At 40.2% G+C, this 19,200-nt stretch overlaps 1 protein-coding gene across 1 annotated transcript; it reads left to right on the top strand.

Moving 5' to 3' along the window:
* Positions 1-9,589: 9,589 nt before the first annotated feature.
* Positions 9,590-12,319, top strand: LOC140362568 (uncharacterized). Its single transcript, XM_072448651.1, has 5 exons — positions 9,590-9,659; positions 10,244-10,387; positions 11,338-11,484; positions 11,790-11,930; positions 12,137-12,319. Exons 1-5 carry the CDS (start codon positions 9,590-9,592, stop codon positions 12,277-12,279), a joined length of 645 nt encoding a protein of 214 aa, XP_072304752.1. The 3' UTR covers positions 12,280-12,319.
* The last annotated feature ends 6,881 nt before the right edge of the window (positions 12,320-19,200 follow it).

The following is a 19,200-nucleotide window of genomic DNA, read 5'->3' as shown; positions in this document are numbered from 1 at the left end:
CCATTATGGAAGGAGCGGAAGCTGTACCATGAGGTCTAGTAGGGAGAGGAGGTTAGGTGGGGTCGGAGACTGTGTCAATGACAGCAGGGTCATCAAACTGGATAGCTACGAACATGGATGGCCCAACAAGAGGGCGGTGATCTCCAGGGGATTGATCTAAAACAAGGCAGATGAAGACTTGCAAACTTGCAGATGAAGTGGAGGAACTCGTCAAGCCAGGGAGAACTATTTTCTTTAATGTAACCTCCAAAGTCTCCATGTCAAGGTGGAGCAGCGACTTGATGGACTGGATGAAAATCCCAACGCTGTGGAGTGATGAACAGAAGACGCTCTGGTCGGGAGGTGGGAGATTAAGGGCTTGCCCCTGGAGGATGATCTGCATGGCGAAGTTGAGATGACCAACGAGGGACAAGAGCTAGTTCCTGAGAAGAGAGCTCCAATTTAGCTTCAGGTTGGCGCTTGGGAACTCCCAGAACGTGGAAGGACCTGCGGCTCTGAAGGGGTCATACCAGTGCCTGGCGGCGACTCTGAAGGGTGCATGGCAGTGACTCTGAAGGCGTCATTCTGGTGCCCGGAGGCGGCATCAGGGTTATTAATGGTTTTAGGAGATAACAGTCAATTCGCCGACAAGACCGATATTAGCCAATCTGTAATGAGCGTCCACGACTAAACAAAACAAGTGGATGAATAAATAGGTATGATGGAAGCAGCTTAAGCGGCATGAGTCTGCGCAACAAAGCTATCATGTATCAGGTCTCCTATCCTTAGACACTCCTTCTCGGCAAGAAAAATCTACCAAACCTTAAGGTAAGATCTGACTTTCTCGGATGGACATGCTTAAATTGCAGCTAGACTGCAATTTAGAGTTGAAACCACTCAGGGGTAGACCCAGTGCTTCATGACAGATTAAGAACATTTCAGCTGGAGTTGAATGGATATCTGGGACAGAAAGGAGTTGGGATGTGGTGGAGAGTGTGGCCAGCTGGAAGCTGACCTGGGATTTAATTGGTCCATTGGGACATTAAAACGTGAGGGTAAAAGTATTCTAGCGCGGATACTGGTGGATGAAGGCAGCCCTTCGAGATAGGAGCAAGAGGGCCAATATGGTGCTTGAGGAGACTGGAGTGGAACCTGGAAAAGTGGTGCTTGGTGATGGGCAGACCTGGAAGCCCGGGGCTTGAAGGGAAGTGGAACCTGAAGTGGAAGCTGGCAACATGGTGCCCAAGGAGAAACTACTGGAAGCTGGCAACGCGGTACCCAAGGATAAAATGCTGGGACCTGGCGACGCAGAGCTCAAGCAGAAGCAACTGGAACCTGGCAACTCGGAGCCCGAGGATAAAATATCTAGCAAACTGGTGATCAAGGAGAGGGAGTGAAATGAGTGAGAGAGAGGAGTGGAGATAGAAGAGAAAGGGGGGAGGGACTGGGACCTGGCAACACAATGCCAGAGGATAAAAGATCTAGCAGACTGGTGCTTGAGGAGATTTAATGGAGGAGGAGGGGGTGAGTGGGACCTGCCAACGCGGTGCCCGAGGATAAAATGCTGGAACCTGGCGACAGTATATAAACCTGTATTATCACACTTCTAATAGGTTGTGCACATGTAAAGTCACAACATTCCATCAGCAAATAATATTTAAAACAGAGGGGGGACAGTTAAAATTAATATTGTTCAAATGCAGTAGAATAAGTTCTAAGTCACAAAGTTCAGCATTTGTTATTTTTCTTTTTCTTTTTTAGATATCCTTTTAGATATTTCAAAGTTCATTGTGATCAACAGGGAAAAGAGGCTCTTGCCTCTTCTGAGGATATGAATCACATTCTTGTTTTTTTTTTAAATTACAGTCTTGTGTTGACATATTGTACAATTTTCTTTCTCGCTTTAACACAGAAGTTTCAAATTCACCACAACTCTAGTCTTAACTCTCACATCCAAACTACATCACACTTTTTTCAGTGTCTTGAACACAATTATCTACTATTTAAACTCATATTGCAAATGTAGCACTGCATTTTCGGGCAATAAACAACACACTCAAAGTCAATAGACCACAGACAAAAGGGACTCAACTAAATAAAATAATCAAAACAGGAAAATAATTTATAGCCAGCTGTAGAATATGTAACAACATCGGAGTTGAACATTCTGAACCAGATTCTTGATCCTGAAACTTTACAAACTATTTCTATTTCAACTCTGACAAAGTAGCTTCATCAGCCCGCGTGGGGAAACCAGGGCGACATGGCGCCAAAAAACACACACACACACACACATCTGTACCGGCGTTTCTCTTACCTGCCCAATAGCCCTTCCTTGTTCCATCCGAAGCCATCGTAGCAGTCACAGGTGCACATTTGATTGCTGCTAAACCATATTTCTCGCCATAACTGTCAAAAATTCACACACTCTCCCTGTTACCTTCGTCCTCTCCATATTTCGGCCTGTCAACCTGAACCCTGCGGACTTCCGCATTATATTCAAGCCCCCCAGGGCCAATGAGGACTGCGGCCCGGAAGTTACGAAGGCTCACGTACCATGTGATCGTGCTGACCAATCAGATCGAGAGTTACTAGCGCAGCGGAGAACCCAGTGTGAGATACAGCAATATATATAACAACTGGTTTTAAGAAAACTGAAGGATTTGAACCAGAAAAAAAGTGAATGACCTGATAAAAGGTGTTACTTTGGTAGCTCCATGGTGCGCACGAGGCGAGGAGTGAGCCAGCTGTCGCTGCGTCATCATCAAATCGAGCTGGTTCAACATGGATCTATTAAAATATGAGGTTCACCTTAAAGTCCAGCTCATGGCCTAATGCTATTGTGGTGCTTTTTAACTTTTACAACATTTACAATACATCAGAACATTTGCTTATCAATGCAGTTTTGTTTTCATATGTCAATTTGATTAATATATTGTATACAAAGTGCTAAACTGTACATTATGTATTTACCAAAATTTGTTGTCATGGCTCTATCAGTCGATATTTTACTGTTATTATTCAGTGTTTTGTGGTTTATTGCACATAAAATATAAAACCATAAACAATGTCTTGTTTGCAAACGTTTTTAATCACAATGGAAATAATATACTTTATTAAATACATGGAATGTATCATCTTGAATTGTTTTTTTAAATTACAGATTTTTATCTGCCAAATGCCTATCATTCTGCAACATGTCAAATGTATTCCGATGTTATGGTTATCCATCCACCTGCAAAACATGCTTAAAGTCATCTAAAGTATTTAGGCTACTTGAATGAGTTATACAGGTAACAACACTGAAGATACTAAACGTAAACATTGATTATTTTCTACCTGGCAATACATTCCATTTCCTTGCTTTCCTTCCATAGCATTTATTACGTTATTTAGGTTTTCAGGCATAAACATTTCAAGACAATACTTTTGAGTAGTAGATCCACGGCCCTCAGATGCACAGTGGTCATTAGTTTGATGATCTGTTCTATGATTAAACCCATGGATCCATAGTTTTACACCTGCAGCTCGTTCATGGTACTTTAGCTCATTCACATCACCTACACGCGCTGATTGATCTGGACGGTTACTGTTCTGACCAATCAGCGCTGGGTTAGAGCGGCGCGCTGGAGCGTAGCCAAAGCTAACGGCTTAAAATGTGTTTTAAATACAATTGAAGATTTTTACTGTGAAAAAGACAATGACCCGAAAAAAGGTAATGTTAAAAAAAAGTTAAGCTGTAGGTCCCTGTCAGCCGAACATGAGCAAATTCTCTTTACGTTGCGCTCTATGGAAAAAAGCTTTCTGGGTCACAGAATTTTTTTGGCTGCAGTACCAATGGATTGCCCACTGGGGCCGTTTGCGACATGTTGAGGCTAGCCATACTCTATCCTGATAATATAGTAGATCCATGATAATATTATACTACATCAACATATACATATCAGTATATGTTTTGTTATCACATTTTTTATGTCATATTTTGAACATATTATACCTTGCTCTCAAACCAACAAAAACAGTTGAATACTGGTCTTGTCTCTCCTACTCCCTCATGCTCATGTCTACAAGTATTGTAGCTTTGGAAACAAAGTGTGCTTTCACAAGGGTGAATTAACTTGTGGGATGAATGCAAACATGTTTCAGTCTAGAGATTTGATTAACTAAAATGTATGTATCTGGTGTCAATTAATAATATCAATAATTAAATGAATTTAAATAGGACCCCAAAAGAATAGCGACTGCACATACAAACAAACTTATCCTTCAAAGTCAAGTTTCAAATATGCTTTCATAAAAGGCCGTGGCTGCAAAGCTGCGGCGCTGTCAAATGGCCCAGCAGTTTCAGGAACCGCGGCACTGCCATATAGCCTCATGGCTAACCCTAACCCTAACCTTAACCTTAACCTTAACCCTAACCCTAACCCTAACCCTAACCTTAACCCTAACCCTAACCTTAACCTTAACCCTAACCCTAACCCTAACCCTAACCCTAACCTTAACCTTAACCTTAACCCTAACCCTAACCTTAACCTTAACCCTAACCTTAACCCTGACCCTGACCCTGACCTTGACCTTGACCTTGACCTTAACCTTAACCTTAACCTTAACCCTAACCCTAACCTTAACCTTAACCCTAACCTTAACCTTAACCCTAACCCTAACCCTAACCTTAACCCTAACCCTAACCTTAACCCTAACCCTAACCTTAACCTTAACCTTAACCTTAACCTTAACCTTGACCTTAACCCTAACCTTAACCTTAACCCTAACCTTAACCTTAACCTTAACCTTAACCTTAACCCTAACCCTAACCCTAACCCTAACCTTAACCCTAATCCTAACCTTAACCCGGCGCGGTCTAAAACGACGCGGTCAAATAGCGCAGCAGTTTTCAGTCAGCTCTGTTGACACTCCCTTCATAAAAAATTAGGAGAAAATTTACCTAAAACGTTTGCAGGCTATTTCTGATTATTTAAACCACTTGGGAAGCTAACAGTAAATTAGGATTTTTATTTGGCCTGGTACAAAGCTGTGGTATACATAACTTCAAAATCAGTGAGCTACAAAAATTGTTGTTGTCAGAAACTCAGGAATGTGGGAGATTTTTAAATTCTAAAGTTAGTATTCATTAAAATATCCAAAGAATTCTGTCTCAATAGAGAGGTATTTACCAGTTGTGATCCGACAACTTATTGGGTTTTTCTAGCGACGGCTCTTTTGTGTGTTTGTTTAATCCCTTTAAGTGAACATACATTTATTACCTCTGACAGAAAAGTGCTTGTTGGTTTTTTCTGTTGACCGGTCTCGACTGCTTGTCTGCATTCATCTTCAAATCAAATCAAATCAAATCAATTCATTTTTGTAAGGCCCAAATCACAACAACATTTTCCTCTGAGGGCCACAGGGAGAAATGAATCAACAATGTCTGTGGTGGCGATGAAGTCAGACAATGTCTGTGGTGGCGAGGGAGTCAGACAATGTCTGTGGTGGCGAGGGACGATGTCCCAGGGTCCTCTGTCCTTAGACTCTCCTTCTCGGCCAGGAAAAACTACAAAAAAAACCTCTTTGGGAAAAAAGCGTAGAAACCTGGAGGAGTTCCAGTGAAGGAGAGATCCGACTCTCACATACGGACACGAGAGAGACTGGAGCTGGACCCACTCTTCAGGCAGATGAGGGACCGACTGAGGCGAACTGGACTCACTCTTCAGGCAGATGAGGGACCGTCTGAGTCGAGCTGGACCCACTCTTCAGGCAGATGAGGGACCGACTGAGGCGAACTGGACCCACTCTTCAGGCAGATGAGGGACCGTCGGAGTCGAGCTGGACCCACTCTTCAGGCAGATGAGGGACCGTCGGAGGCGAGCTGGACCCACTCTTCAGGCGAATGAGGGACCGTCGGAGTCGAGCTGGACCCACTCTTCAGGCAGATGAGGGACCGTCGGAGGCGAGCTGGACCCACTCTTCAGGCAGATGAGGGACCGACTGAGACGAACTGGACCCACTCTTCAGGCAGATGAGGGACCGTCGGAGGCGAGCTGGACCCACTCTTCAGGCAGATGAGGGACCGTCGGAGGCGAGCTGGACCCACTCTTCAGGCAGATGAGGGACCGTCGGAGGCGAGCTTCAGAAGAGTCACATGATGTTATGACGTGTCTTTGCGGCTGGTTTACAACGTGGAGGAAGGACAATTCTTCTGAAGATGACTTCAAACATGGTATAAGTAGTAGAGTTTAAGAGGACCGAATGAATCTTTATAGATTAAAGTGCCTATGACAGGTTATCTCGTTTTTTTTAATCAGTACTTTGATTGGTAATACATGTGGTAAATGTTGATCATACTTTTACATCAGTCAAGGGGGCAGTTTATGAAGAAAAGTTTAACAAAAAGTTGAAAATTACAAGAAATGGCGCTGACTTCCAAGGAATCACTTTTTAATGCCATCAATACACAATATCTATCCACCTAGTACATTAGATATCCATCTAAATTACAGAAAGGTCAGCATTTTAGTGTGTGTCATCTAATGTTCAACACAAGTCAGTTACATTTGATTTGCAGAAGTAGGCCTTTTGCAATTACTAAAAGGATTTGAAGTTTGAGCACTTTAAAATCATAAAGAAATGTGACAAAGTGAATGAAAACATATGTACCGGTCTATGCAATAGACATTCCAAGATATTTGGTGATGAGCTCTGTCTTTTATGTGTATTTAGTCCATTTGAGCAGAGCCAACTGCACCGTGATCTCACCGTGATCTCACCGTGACAGAGTTTGGAAGAAGCTGCACCAACATCTCCAGATGGTGAGGCCGGGCACGGTCTTTAGATGGCTGAGACAGTTTATGGCACATGTGTCAAACACAAGGCCCGCGGGCCAAATCCGGCCGCCAGATGTTTTAATCCGGCCCGCCGAACATTTCAAATTTATGTTTAAAAACTTCTTTTTTTTTTTTTTTTTTTAATCGATTCATAGAACCGTAGTTACATCCGTAACCGTTTTTATCGCTAAAACCACGCGTTCCACAATGCCGGCGGTGGCCGCCCCTCCCCCACGGGGCTCAGCTGCACTGCTGTGAGATCTGCCGAGGGAGAAGTGCACTTTAAGCACTTTTTAGCAGAAGTTTAGTGGTGTGTCAGTTCAGGTGTACAGATAACTACACAGACGTGGAAATGTTAGTTTGTACATTTACTAAATACTTTTCAGTTTATGAGAACAAAAGTTTTGTAATTTTTTTTTAATCGATCCAGTAATTGCTTCAAAACGGCATAGGCTATATATAGCTATTTATTTCTTTCATACTGAAGAGGGTGGGCTTTCGAGCAAAACAATTTTCACACCTAACAACACTAAGTAGAGAAAAGAAGTGGAAGAATTCTCAATAAAATATAACAGCTCTTTCACATTAAATATACATGTTTTTTTTTTTTTTGCCTTAACAGAGGTTGAATTCAGACCTCTTGTCTTGGTTGTGCGGTTCATTGGCCTGGGCTTGTTTGGATTTTGTGTTCCAGCAGGATGAGATGCAGGGTGACAGTTGGATTGCTTTGATGTTGGAGGATTTGTACATATTGGCCAGGATAAGAGCAGTTAAAGGATAAAACTGTACTGTACACACTGTACCTATCCAAATCATTAGTCACGGTTCTTTGTTTGATAAAGAACTGTTTCTTCTCAGCACGCTAAAAAACGGTTTTCAGTAAACGAATGATCAGCACTTTTGAGTGTGTGTTTTTTTAATGACCTATGTGCATACTATGGCGCTGTGAAAGTGAATATGAATCTACAGACAAACAAGCCAAAGTCATTTTCATTCAGTTTTGGGACAAATTTCTCTTTTAATATATCAGCTTTCTATCAGCAATATCCAGGTCAGTGTTTGCAAACCAGGGTGTACTAAGAATAGTTTCAGTCTAAGATTATAAAGAAAGTTGTAATTGTTTTTGAATGATAAGAAAAAAAAGTTTTTTCTCCTTGAGAATGTTTTTTACATAGATTTTCCCCCCCTAAACAATAGTAAAATATACGTACAGCAATAAAAGTTGTAACCATCATTCAGGTATTTTTTATCCAGGGACAAGATTAAATTTGGTGATTTTTTAGACATTAATTACCTTATTTTTATATAAAAACACTGAAGGGAGAATTTCCATTTATTAGATATCAACAGAAAAAGTTACAATTAAATTGTAACTTTTTCTGTAGATATCTAATAAATGGAAATATACCGGCACCTAATTTTATTTATTTATTTTTCCTACTCACCTGCAGTGTTAAATCTATCATCAGCCACTAACATTAAGAGTATATTCAGCGCTGTAGCTTTTTTTTAAATGTTGCATCGTTCAGATCCACTGATGATGGTCATATTATGGTCAGCACTAGCATAAACACCATCTGGACGGAAGTTATCGGTCCGGAAGTTACAAAGTCCAATATGGCGGCCCTCGTGGCAGCCCAAATCACTTGCGGTTAGAGACAAGGCGTCTCCACCATTTTGCGACACCTGGTAGGTGAGGGAGGTACATTTTCCGTCTCGCAGCAGGAAATCCCCAGATGTGTTGGCCTGGCGGTTAAGGATACGGCTTGTGGTGTAGGATATCATGGGTCCGAAACCCTTATGGAGCAAATTTTATTTTGAGATTAAACTTTTAAAACTTATAGATTGCACAGCCTCACAGGTGAGCAAACATTAATTTTTTTTTCTCCTAACTACTACAAAAACTTAGGGTTAGGGGTTAGGGGTTAGACCAGGGCTGTCCAAACTTTTTTCACCAAGGGCTGCATTTTGAAACTTAAATGGGGCAGAAGACCACAAACAACTTGACAATGTCAAATTTGTTGAATGACAAAGTGAATCATTGAATTGAATTGAATCATTCAGATGAGCCTCCACACCTTTAATTAGACCTAGAATATTAATATTAAGTTGGTATAACATCAATATGCCTGAATGTCCCCAATTTCACAGTAAAAAGTACTACTTTTTGTTGTTTGGGCCGACATAGCAGGAAGCTGGAGGGCCCACAAAAATTGGTTTGAGGACCGCATTTGGCCCCCGGGCCCTAGTTTGGACATGCCTGGGTTAGGGGTTAGGGTTAGGGGTTTGGGGTTAGGGTTAACCCAAGAGAGAAAATGATTTTGCCTTAGCTGTAACAGCGGGATCAGTCTGGTCGCCTTGTTGTCGCCGCCATGTTTAATTTGTCCCGATTGTGTTTATGTGTTTGTGTTTATGCGAGTTATACTCCGGTGCAACTTATAGTCCGGAAAATACGGTATTATTTTTTATATACAAACATTAAATGGAGAATTTCCATTAATCAGATAGCTACAGAAAAAGTTAACATATTATATCCCTAATTGTATATTATTTTTTTCTTGATTTTTTCTGGTCACCGGCAGTGTCAAATCTATCTTCTGCTCTTTCTGCAGCTGTATCTTTTTTAAATGTTGCTTTGTTCAGGTCCAATGATGATGAACCTATTATGCTCATTTTGATGGGCGGGCACTAGGACCCAGCATCAGCTCTGTCCAATGAGGCTCCACTTCAGGTGAATAAATAGAAGTGCACACATGAGTTTAATGTGTGAGTCTGGAGAGGTGAACAACATGCAGCTGTCTGTCCTCTGCCTCCTGACTGTGGCCCTCGCCTTTGTGCCTGTCCACTCTTCTCACGACGGTGAGTGACTTTGACTGTAAAATACCTGTGTACAAATTTGAAAAAATCTAAATTTAGGACCCAATAATTTGCATTCAAATCCTAGAATATAGATGTGGCAAGAGCCTCGTATGTACCTCTGAGGGAGATTGACTGCGTTTCAGTGCACCGCCTTCTGGATTCATTGTAAAAAAAAAAAGAATATTATCATTATTATTTATGCTAACAGAGAAGGTCTTAGACTTTGTGACAGTTTTAGTTTATAGTAGATGGGCCCAGTAATTAATGACGTATGAACCACAAACCAGGGCAACAAAATTACAGTTTAATATTGTGAGAAAGGGCTTAATTGCAGCGCTTCACTGGTTGTCCTTTCCCCCAACAACCTTACAGTTTTGACAACATTAAAGGTGTTGATTTGGGGGGGAACAAAAAAAATTGGATACGCCTTTACATACGTGAACTAATAAATTATTAAATAATAAAGGGTATTATGTTTTAGATACTTTGCCCTATTATTTTTTTTTCTTAGTGGATTGTCCAAGTGTAAATGATCAAAGGTCAGTTTTAGTTTTTGATTGTAACAACTTCTTAAATCTCCACAGTACCTAAACCCAAGCCGGGATCGTGCCCTCGTCCAGAGGGTTTTGGGACGTGTGTCAATACCTGCTCCACTGACCGAGACTGTAAGAAGAAGCTGAAATGCTGCTCCAACGGCTGTGGAATGACCTGTATGAAGCCAGCCAAAGGTACACACTTCACTTCAGTTATTGTTTAGTCCACAAGCTGGTCAGAGGCCCACTAGTGTTTGGTGCGTCAGCACCCCAGAATGTACAAAAAATGCATTGACAGACAGGAAATGACCCCAAAAAAATCTGATCGTAGAATCATGAAATTTGGTGCAGAGGTACATAGTGACAAGTGAAGTAAAAAATTATGGCAACAGTGTCCACTCAACCAAATGTCCGCCATATTGGATCAAAATTTGCTAATCATTACATTACTTTTACGAACTCCTCCAAGGGCCGGAAATGCTGAAATTTAGTGAAAACAGTGTTGAAGAGTGGGAAATCAACAGTTATGCAAATTATTTTTATATCTTTCACAGTCTCTGTGAAGCTAAGCCACAAACTGTTGCTAGAATTTCAGAAATTTTAAATTTGCTGCCCTTTGCACATACAAAGTCCGGATCATGTCAAATTGGAATCAGTTGTCAAACTCTTTGTCCTAAATCTACTTACTCTACTAATTTGGCAAAAAATTAAATTTTGGCATCCCAATCAAAAAAGTCAATGAGACCTATGTCATGTTTGTTATGGCATAGCCGTAGCAATGACAGAAACCTCCCGGGTTATTCCAATTAGAACATCTGAAAATTGAACATGCTTGCACTTACTTTTACAAACTCCTCCTACAATGTTAGCACAATTAACCTAAAATTTGGTGAGACTCATTTTCAGGAGTGGAGCATCAAAATGAATACAATTTTTTCTTTTAAAAATTGCGGTCTCTTCCCAAAATATCGACATTTTAAGTGCACAATAATGCCCCTATTTGTAAAACAAATGGGAGAAGAAGTGATTGCGCCACTGATTCAGGAGTAGGTGTGATAAAAGGAGGAAAATTGGCGTTAGTGCCCCCTCCTCTTGACTTTTCTTTTCATACTTGTTTTTTATTGTAATACGCTAAACCTCCACAGGTGTGTGCAAACCCAAACCGGGATCGTGCCCTCGTCCAAACACTTTTGGGACGTGTCGTAGTACCTGCTCCATTGACCGTAACTGCAAAATGGACCAAATCTGCTGTTTCATTGGCTGTGGTCGAATCTGTATGAAGCCAGATAGAGGTAAAACACACTTCAGTTATTGTTTAGCTCATCTGTAATTAACAGAAGCTACTCAGGGTCATTGACCGTTCAAATATTTTATACTTATACTATACTTTTACCATACAGAGTACAATCCTATACCTAACCATACAATCTGAAATAATAATGGTGTAGGTGTGTTGTATGTCTGTTTTACAGAACTTACTTGTAAATGTATGTATGCATTTAGTTTTTTGGTGCTGGTCAAATGTCTTTTTGACAAAAAAAAACATTGTATGTATTATATACCTATTTTTTTTCTTATATTATTTTTGTCTTCACAGGATCAAAACCAGGAATCTGCCCTCATCCGATTCCTCATTTTACAACATGTAATGATACATGTTCTGAAGATGGCGACTGTAAAAAGAACCACAAATGCTGCTACAGCGGCTGTGGGCTAACCTGTATGGAGCCAGTCAGAGGTAATGTACCATTAAGACATTATTTCATTCATCTGTAATTATGGGAGGGGACTCAGAGTTAATTGAGAAATAAATGACTGTATACCACGTCACCTTATCATATTATATGAGTTCAATTGATTTCATATTTTTGAAAAATAGTTATAATTTAAGACAGGGTCAACAAACATTGAGAAGACATTCTTATATTGTTCTTATCTTCACAGAAACTAAACCAGGATCCTGCCCTCCTCCGCTTTCCTTTTTTGCCGAGTGTGACAACGTGTGCTTTACAGACAGTGAATGTGAAATGAACCTCAAATGTTGCTACAACGGCTGTGGGAACAAATGTCTGTGCCCTGAATACTGAGATATTTAGTAAATGAATAGAACAATAACCCAATATTTTTAGATTACCAGAAATCTGTAATATGTTTAATTGGAATTGTATAATCAGAGCCATAGCTACACGACAAGCAAGGCAGGCAACTGCTTGGAGCCCCAAGTCAGAAGGGCCCCCACAGAACCAACACAGTATAACCAACACTTACCTTGTGTAGGTTTAGTTATCATGACTCCAATTGTCATCGCAGTTATTGCTATGTGAGTTATTTACTGTCTTCTATCATGGATCCAGCACCGCTTGTGATTGGCCCCTTGTTTTAGACGTCGCTACTGGCTCTGGCTTTCATAAAGTGGATTAATCAAGACTTTGTGTGATTTGAAATGTTTGATTAATATAAAATATATCAACAGTAGCACATTTTAATTCTGACAATAAACTTTGAGACTCCTGCTACTTGACTGTGTGTTGACCTGTTTGTCTCTGAGTTAGTGAGAAAAACATGCAGATACAGTAAATAAAATGTTATCAAGATGTAAAAAAGTCATGACTTTGTTTAATAGAAACTCTGAAACATTTTCTATGTGTGTTCTGTGCTCCTTTTTCCTTTTCTGTGACACACTTCTAATAGTTTTTTTTTTTCACATAAAGTCACAACATCCCATAAGAAAATAATATTTAAAACAGAGGGTGGACAGTTAAAATTAATATTGTTAATTAGTTCATAGGTCTAGTCGCTAAGAGAAATAATCAAGTTCAACATTTGTGAATTTTCCTTTTAGATACTTGTTGTTTTTTTCTTCTTTTTTTTTAAATATCCTTTTAGATATTTCAAAGTTCATTGTGATCAACAGGGAAAAGAGGCTCTTGCCTCCTTCTGAGGATATGAATCACATTCTTGTTTGTTTTAAATTACAGACCTTTACTTGACATATTGTAGTTTTCTTTTTTACTTTAACAAAGAAGTTTCAAATTCACCACAACTCTATCTTTCTCTATCTTTTTCTTTATCCCGACACTTTATAAGCTCATGGATCTATCTCCAAGTCAGACACGGCCTTTATAAACATATACATATATGATTTATTATCAAAATGATTGTGTCATATTTGCAAGATATTATGCCTTGCTCTCAGACCGACAATGTCTGTTCATGTCTAAAAGTATTGTAGCTTTGGCCACAAAGTGTGCTTTCACAAGGGTGAATTAACTTGTGTGACGAATGCAAATATAAACTGTTTCAATCAATAGTTCTAGTTCTAGTTCTAGAAGCTGGTATCCTAAATTATTATCCAAAACATTTGGATTTACAATGGAGGACTGGAGAGCTTTTGTAGATTTGGTGAAGAAAATGTTTGTAGAGACGAGGGCAGGGAAAGATCAAAAAGTGACACTAAATCTAAAGAGGACAACTCTGGCACAAAAAGGTCAATATTTTCCCAGTATGGCGACATGTATGGAAGTGCAGATGACGGGTCAGGTCAAGACTTGCAATCTAAAGAGGGTGAGAGATCTAAAGATCTATCTATCCTCTATCAATATGTTTCAAGCTTTTTGACTCTGGAGCTCCACTACAGAGAAGGAGTCCAGCAAACTTAACCAAAAATAAAAAATGAGGGCTCTTGAGAGCTCTGAGATAAAAAATGTGCTCCAAATCTGAAGTGGATGACTCAGGAACAGAAAGCACAGTCTTTTTCCAACCTGTGAAAATTCATTCAGTGGACAGAGATAAAATCAGAAGGTGAGTTATCCTGATCTGCAATTTACCTGGTTACGCAATAGTAGTTTTCCAATCAATTGACAACTGTCTGTGGAGCTCCACTACACAGATACAGTCTGATCAACTTAACCCATAATGAAGAGGAAAAATCACTGTATTTTTCCCACCTAAAAACACCAAGTAGAGAAGAGAAGTGGAAAAATTCTCAAAGGAGTACGTTTGAAAAGAGGAATCAGCAATCTGCCACTCAGTGAGTAGACATCCCGCAATTTCATCTACAAGGAAGGGGCCAATCCACTGGTCAAGTGTCGCCAGCAACGTCAACCCAATTGATGCAGTCACTTCCATTGTCAAATCTTGACAATCGATCACCTGAGATTGACAAGGAAAATCCATTTGTTTGGATCAAACCTTTTCGTGATTTTATCTGTACCCGTTTATCATGGAATGCGTGGTAAAAGCATCAATGAAATTTCCCCATGTGGGACAATAAAGGAATATCTTATCTTATCTTATAAATTCATTAAAAAACAAAACAATCTGGAGAATGTTTTTGTCCCATTCCCTTGACTCATTACATCTATCCAAAGCTGCACCATTCATTTGAAAATCAGTAGTTAGTTGAGCTCCTCCTTGAACCAACACCTTAACGTGGTGGAGGGGTTTGAGCTCTCGAATGAACCTGTGCTGTGTTGTCAGGGGCTTTAAGCCCCTGGGAGGGTCTCAAGGGAAACAGATCAAAATCAAGGCCAGTTACGTCGCCCGGATTGGCGTCGGAGCCAGACCTGGAGTGGGCTCGATGGCGAGCGTCTGGGGGCCAGGCCTTTCCCCTCGGGGCCCGCCCGGGCACAGGACGGTTCTCCGGGCGGGTGGCAGTCGACGACAGGGTCCCTGACGATCAGATCTCCGGACACAGAAACTAACTCTGGGGACATGGACGTCACCTCGCTGGGGGGGAAAGAACCTAAGCTTGTGCGGGAGGTTGAGCGGAACCAACTTGATATTGTCGGCCTCACCTCCGAGCACAGTTTGGGTTCTGGAGCCCATCCCCTCGAGAGGGGCTGGACGCTCCACTTTTCTGGTGTTGTGGGGAGAGGTGGCGGGCTGGTGTTAGAGTTCAGCCTAGTGACTGAGAGGGTCGCGCCTGGGTGGGGACAAGTCTCTCACTGTTGTTTTGGCTTACAAGGGACACGGTCGAGATCCATAAAGCACATGTGGACTTCATGCTGCTGTTTCTCAACAACAGGACCAATAGGCTCGCGCTTTCCAACGTCATGGTGTGGGTCCCTGGTCACTGACAGGTACTTTTGTTAAGTTATTAGCCCTCTATACAATAATAATGTTAAATTTTTGCATTACATGCTTATAATGGGGCTTTGCCGGTTTACAGCTGTAATGTTAAATTTTCCTACTACTAATTAGTATACACGGGGCGTGCATGAGTGGAGGAGTGCGTTAGTGAGTGTTTGGAAGCGGGCGAGCGCTTCAGGCTCGATTTCACTTTTGCGGCCTTACGGAACTAATGGGCCTCTCGCCAGCTTGTGGCGCTAGTGACTAATAATGATAATAATAACAAACACTAATAAACAGACATTACTAAGAGAATTAAATAGCCGCAATATAAACTTTATCAATCAATCGATCAATCAATCAATCAAAGTTTATTTATTGAGTGCCTTCCAACAGCCTAAAAGGTGCATAAGGCACTTCATCGGATACAAATAAAAACTGTCAGATTAAGAACACCAATTTAATATTTTAATTTGTTACTCACTGTTTTGTTTGTGCGGACACTGTGACATTGAGATTATCTCATTAAAGTGTGATAGGCCCACGAGATAAAGATTGAAGAACATAAAGTACAAACAACGCAACAATATATCTATTAAATCAGCAGTCACCAATCTTTGTCTGATAAATATGTTTGTCAGTGTGTTGTTAAAGTCAACATGAATCTGAAAAATACTACAGAAAAAAACAAATGTATTGCTTGTACAGCTAAAGACCTAAGCACCTAGACAGTGTCTGCGAACAGCTGGTGTGTGATTGTGTGCGTGAATGGGTGACTGGTTCCTTGATGTAAAGTGCTTTGAGTGCCTTGACGGTAGAAAAGCGCTATATAAATGTGAAAATTAAAAAAATTTCACATATGGTCTGGGACCAAAATGAGGACTTCTTAGTGCACGGTGCGCACAAATCCTAAGCTAAGTTCGAGGTGGTACAGCACCTGCATCAACACTATCGCATAGTTCTTTTGAAGTTGATCAATCGATTCGGCCCTAAAAACATGAATTCATTATTTCATAGCAAATGTAGGAAAGATGTTTTGATGAATTATTTTTCTTTTGGTTTCAATTATACTTAATTTTTAGGTTTTCCAATAAGGCAAAACAACAGTGTAGAAGCCATAGTACTTTTTGAGACACACTGTTCTGTTTGTTTGGACACAGTGACATTTAGATTATCTCATGAAAGAGGGATTGGCCTTCCAGATAAATACTGAAGAACAAAAAGTAAAAACAATGCAACAACATATCTATCTAAATCCTTATTCACCAATCTTTGTTTGCTAAAGATTTGTTGCTTCTCATTCTGTGGACCTGTAAAAATGATATGAATCAGACCCATACATCCCACATTAAAGGTGCATCAAATATCAAATTACCACTCATGTGTTTAAACCTGTTTAGGCCCACAGTCTTGAGGTTTTGTTCCCATTCAATCTAAAGGCATTTTTTTTTGTTACAAAGACATGTTGGAAGGTTTTATATATATTTTTCCCCCACAAAGCGTATATTGTATTCATTTCATGCCAAAGTGAAACCCAGAAGAGAAATACAGGGTAATACATCACAATACAAAAATGAACACAAAAAAGCAGACTGGAATGCTTGGTTCACATTATTTTCCTCTTCAAAATGCTCATCCATTTCTGACCTTGTATTGTAACTATGGCCCAATAAGCTAACTCTGAAGCAAACTGATTGGCTTTAGCCCATTTTGGCATTTTTTTTGGCTGAATAACACCATATTGTAAACCCTAACCCTCCAGGGGGCGCAGGGGGATGCTGTGCACAACGGAGAAGCTAAAGAAATGAATTATTAGACATTGCAGAAGCTTATTGAAATAAGGCTTATTTTTCTGTGGCATGCTTTTTTTTTGACAGGTGGTGTATGTCTTTGCTAGAGTCATTTGAAATAAACATTATTTATGATATCAAATAAATCAATATTTATAGAAGTACTAGTGCAGTAGCATTAACTGTGCACCACTTACATTGCTTCCATGCATCCCCAGAAACTAGAATTTCTTACATTTCATTTTGGACAATATAGTGCAATACTCTTTTAAATATCGTTTTAATTAGGAAAATTACAATTAAAAGACACTTGGTGAAGATGGGTGGAATTAGGTGGGCCTTAACTGGGAAAATTAATGAATGTTTCTACAGAAAAATTAATTTAGATTTACTGTTTCTTAAATACAAGTAATTACAATATATTGAGAACCCCCTTTTAAAAAAATGTTTTACACATTTATTTGTGTGTGTGATGTATGCAAATAAAATAAAGCAAGGATTTCACCCCTGGATCTATTTATTCAGATATTTGTCCTGGAGACTAGATGACATTTTGGGATTTTTTTTTTTTTACACACAAAATGCCTTATTTTCAAGCTACCCCAAATAAATTGTCTTTTTGCTGTAACCCGAGTCAACATTTTTCAAGTGGCTTGGTCGGTAGGCAAATTCTTATTTTTTTTACTTTGAAGGCAAAAAAAGATCCAAATTTTGCCATTTTTTAAGTCGGAGTGACCACCAGGGGTCAGGCTTCAACAGCCAATGACGAAAAACGTCTCTCTCAACCCGATCAGGAGACTAAATCTCACGATTTTAAGACATTTCAATCGACCTTTTGTACGCCGCTTTATTTTGGTAGCGAAGGCGAGCGGGGGAACATGCAGGGGACACGAGGGGAACATGCAGGGGACACAGGCGCCGCCATGTTTGTTGTGATGACGCTACTTGACGTGTGTCAATCCCAGAATGCATTGCGTAAAACACCCTGACAGAGCCTGGCATGTCCTAGAGCGGCACCGACAGAGGCAAACCTAATGAATGAATTCTGGCACTGATGCAACATTTGGATGCCATCTGCCAAACAACAACAACAACCACAACAACCACAACTTGTTTAAGGCAATTTATCGTCATTAATTCGCGGTCTGTTTCGTTATAGACGTATGTGGGGGTTATCTTTGCTATGAGGATTAAAGATAGGATAACAAGCGTGATAAAAAATATTCAACACGGTAGTTCAGGGAAGTCGGGTCGGTGAGTCGGCGAAATAATTGAAAAATAAAAGAATTCAATGTTTTTTCCACACTGGGTCGGTCGGGTTACGGCAAACAGACATATTATTTTGCTCAGCCTCATGTAGAAACATTTAAACATGTTCCTATTCACCTGCAATGTTAATTGCTTCCAAGCACAAAGTCCCATTATGCTGATGTTTAGTGGGGCGTGGGGCGGGCACTAGGACCCAGAATCAGCTCTGTCCAATGAGGCTCCACTTCAGGTGAATAAATAGAAGTGCACACATGAGTTTAATGTGTGGGTCTGGAGAGGTGAACAACATGCAGCTGTCTGTCCTCTGCCTCCTGACTGTGGCACTCGCCTTTGTGCCTGCACACGCTATTCTAGAAGGTGAGACTTTGACTACAGAATACATGTTTACAACTTTGCTTCTCAGTTGTCATTTTCCAATATTGTTGACAAGTTGTCTCACATTAACATTCACTATTGGTGATATTTGGGGAAGATATGGAATGGATTAACACCAAGACAATGAACTTAAAGGTGCACTGTTTTCTGGTTGAGAATTCAACTTTTTGTTTGTTCCATGGAGATTATTCATGTTATTGCTTTGCTTGTAATTTTCCACAGGGTGGCATTAAATGTATGTATCTTGCATTTATTCAATTTCAGTTTTTTTAATTACAAAAAAGACATGCTTTCTTGAGCGGGGTCTTTCTCCACAAATTTGACCTGTAAGTTGGCCTGGTGGTGTTTCCCTGGAGGTAAGTTTGATGTCATACTGTGAAACGTTCTAGGTAAAGAGACAAACAAGTGGCAAAACTTCCTCCAGAAAGTTACATTGTGTACCAAGGTTAATATTCAAAAATGCATTAAGAAGACAATAATCAAGTGTATTTTTTCTTGTTGGAT

Source organism: Eucyclogobius newberryi, unplaced genomic scaffold, assembly GCF_026437365.1.
Source record: "Eucyclogobius newberryi isolate DKJ021-1_F unplaced genomic scaffold, fEucNew1.0.hap1 SCAF_17, whole genome shotgun sequence".
Classification (NCBI taxonomy): Eukaryota; Metazoa; Chordata; class Actinopteri; order Gobiiformes; family Gobiidae; genus Eucyclogobius; species Eucyclogobius newberryi.
This window is presented reverse-complemented; position numbering and strand designations above follow the sequence as displayed.

Excerpts from the sequence above, each read along its gene's own strand:
- LOC140362568 (XM_072448651.1), top strand. The coding sequence starts at position 9,590 with ATGCAGCTGTCTGTCCTCTGCCTCCTGACTGTGGCCCTCGCCTTTGTG. Across the intron at positions 9,660-10,243 it reads TGTCCACTCTTCTCACGACG|TACCTAAACCCAAGCCGGGA; the intron begins GTGAGTGACTTT and ends AAATCTCCACAG. Across the intron at positions 11,931-12,136 it reads CTGTATGGAGCCAGTCAGAG|AAACTAAACCAGGATCCTGC; the intron begins GTAATGTACCAT and ends TTATCTTCACAG.